Source organism: Furipterus horrens, unplaced genomic scaffold (assembly GCF_987537825.1).
Source record: "Furipterus horrens unplaced genomic scaffold, mFurHor1.1.pri manual_scaffold_2, whole genome shotgun sequence".
In the NCBI taxonomy this organism is placed as follows: Eukaryota; Metazoa; Chordata; class Mammalia; order Chiroptera; family Furipteridae; genus Furipterus; species Furipterus horrens.
Window position 1 is genome coordinate 43,650,740 of NW_028327172.1, and position 2,307 is coordinate 43,653,046.

Below are 2,307 nucleotides of genomic sequence, written 5' to 3' on the forward strand. Positions count from 1 at the left end.
CTTTTATTAAGATATTCAAATGTACCAGAGTCAAATGTATGTATCTCTTACATATGAAATTTTTTCTTTTAGCATATACTGATCATCATTTTAAGACTTTCTAAAAGGAGGAAAAAGATTTTTTTTTTTAAAGAATCTGCTAACATTTTAGCTTCATCAATGATACTGTTCTCTATTAACCTTTTCATCCCAGCACATACCTCCTTAGCGGTGTTCAAAGAAGACAGACCTGTTATATTTGATTCTTCTCCTTCGTGTCTTACAGTTAAGTAAAAGAACTAGGAAGAAATGCAAAAGATGTCCAAAATCGAACTTACGTTGCTTTGACCTCTGTTCCTTAAAAGCAAAAAGCTGGTGGTGATTAGTACACTGATTCCAACTAGCTTAACAATAGCAGATATAGTAAAAGGATATAGAGGTTTCTTACAGAACTTAATAATAGGGGTATATCAAAGTATCCAAAATGAATTGAAAATAAAGAACCAGAGACTCAGTTCCTTTATTTCATCTTACTAATCTGCTTCTCTTGCTATAGAATAGATTTCTCTTTCCAAGTTCATGTGTTAGGAAATGGCCATCGGTGATCCAAAATTTACATCTCAGAAAAACAAATCCTTTGGGGGGGGGGGGCGGAGACTCTGGTCCAGGTGCGAGCATGTGACCCAAGTTGAATGGAGTCATCAATGGGCCAGAGGGCAGTCATATATTAATAGCTGCTTCCGTAAATCACATGAGGAAATGAGCAATTCTGATAAAATCAGCCAGGTGTGGGGAGGCCAAAACAGTTGGTTTCTTTTGCAGAGGGACTGGTATGATATTAAGTTGGAAATACAGGTTAGAAGCCAAGGAGAGAAAAACCCCAAATCTGTATTCTCTGTCCAAACATGTCTAATCCGGATACTAGTTAATTGAAATTTAAAATGTCAGAAAATTAAACATTTTATTCACATTCTTGATAGAAATTGAAGTTATGCAAAGATATTTTCTTTACAGCTTCATCTTAGAACTCGTATGGCACCAGGTGAACCAAACCATCTCCAGAGATCTCAAAGCCATATTTAAAGTAGACTGGTCAAAGAGCGCATCAGCAAGCTCCATATTCGCTCTCGTATTTGTTTGGTCCTCAGACCATAGATAATGGGGTTTAAAGCAGGTGGGATGACCAGATATAAGTCAGCTAGCAGCACTTGCGTGTGCAAAGGCACTATGTCCTGCCCTAGCCAGGCCACATAGATGGATGCCATCCCAGGTAGGTAGTACAGAGCCATAACCCCTACATGGGAGCAACATGTACTTAATGCTTTCAATCGAGCATTCTTTGAGGAGAGACCAAAGACTGCCTGGAGAATCAGATTATAAGAAGTAGCAATGAAGGCTACATCAGACCCCACAATAATGGAAGAACCAATCAAACTATACAAACTACTGGGCATGGGGTCTGTACATGCCAGCTTGGCCACAGCTATGTGCTCACAGTAAGAATGAAGAACCACGTTGGAGCCACAGAAATGTAGATGACTCACCATCCAACTTAATGGAGTCATGAATATGATGGCTCTGATGATGATGGTCACACTCATTCCCAGCATCACTTGAGGTGTGAGAATCCTCTTGTAGTGTAGGGGCTTACAGATGGCTACATAGCGATCAAAAGCCATGGCTAGCAGGAGCCCTGTCTCCATAGCTGTGGCAACATGGGCAAAATACATCTGAGTGAAACAAGCATTAAAGCTGATGGAACTGCCTCCTGAGGAGAAGATGCTCACCATCTTGGGCACTACAGAGGATGCCATGACAATGTCCACAGCAGCCAGAACACACAGGAAGCAGTACATGGGCTCTTGTAGAGTGGAATCCATCCAAATCACAGTCACTATGAGGACGTTTCCTAACAGGGCTATGGTATACATGCCACTCAGTGAGACAGCCAGCCAAAGAGGTGGAGACTGCAAACCTGGGATACCCACAAGGAAGAAGTTGGCAGGGTTTTCCATTGTGTGGTTGTAGAGTGGGCTCAGCAGCATAAATGAGATTGCTTTCCTGTTAAGGCATAAAAAAAAGTGTAAGAAAATGATGCAATCCTGTGAGACGGATTCCCAGCTGTGGTATTAGGAGTGCCTGGTGAAATTTTCAGCTCAGGACTAGAAAATTAACATCTGACAGTTATCCTTCCCTACCTTCCATCCCCCTCATTATTCTTTGCCTTATTATTCCTTGTTCAAAAACCAGCTTATGGGTTACCTCCTTTGGAAGTGTTCTCAGCTCTATCCCCTTCCCCATCTCATATCAAAGCTAAATGAGGTACCT

At 41.3% G+C, this 2,307-nt stretch overlaps 1 protein-coding gene across 1 annotated transcript; it reads right to left on the reverse strand.

Annotated features, from left to right (window-relative positions):
• Positions 1-1,058: 1,058 nt before the first annotated feature.
• On the reverse strand, positions 1,059-1,994 carry LOC150018386 (olfactory receptor 52I2-like). The gene has a single exon (XM_090267302.1). The coding sequence runs from the start codon at positions 1,992-1,994 to the stop codon at positions 1,059-1,061; it is 936 nt and encodes a 311-aa protein (XP_090123428.1).
• Positions 1,995-2,307: the final 313 nt, after the last annotated feature.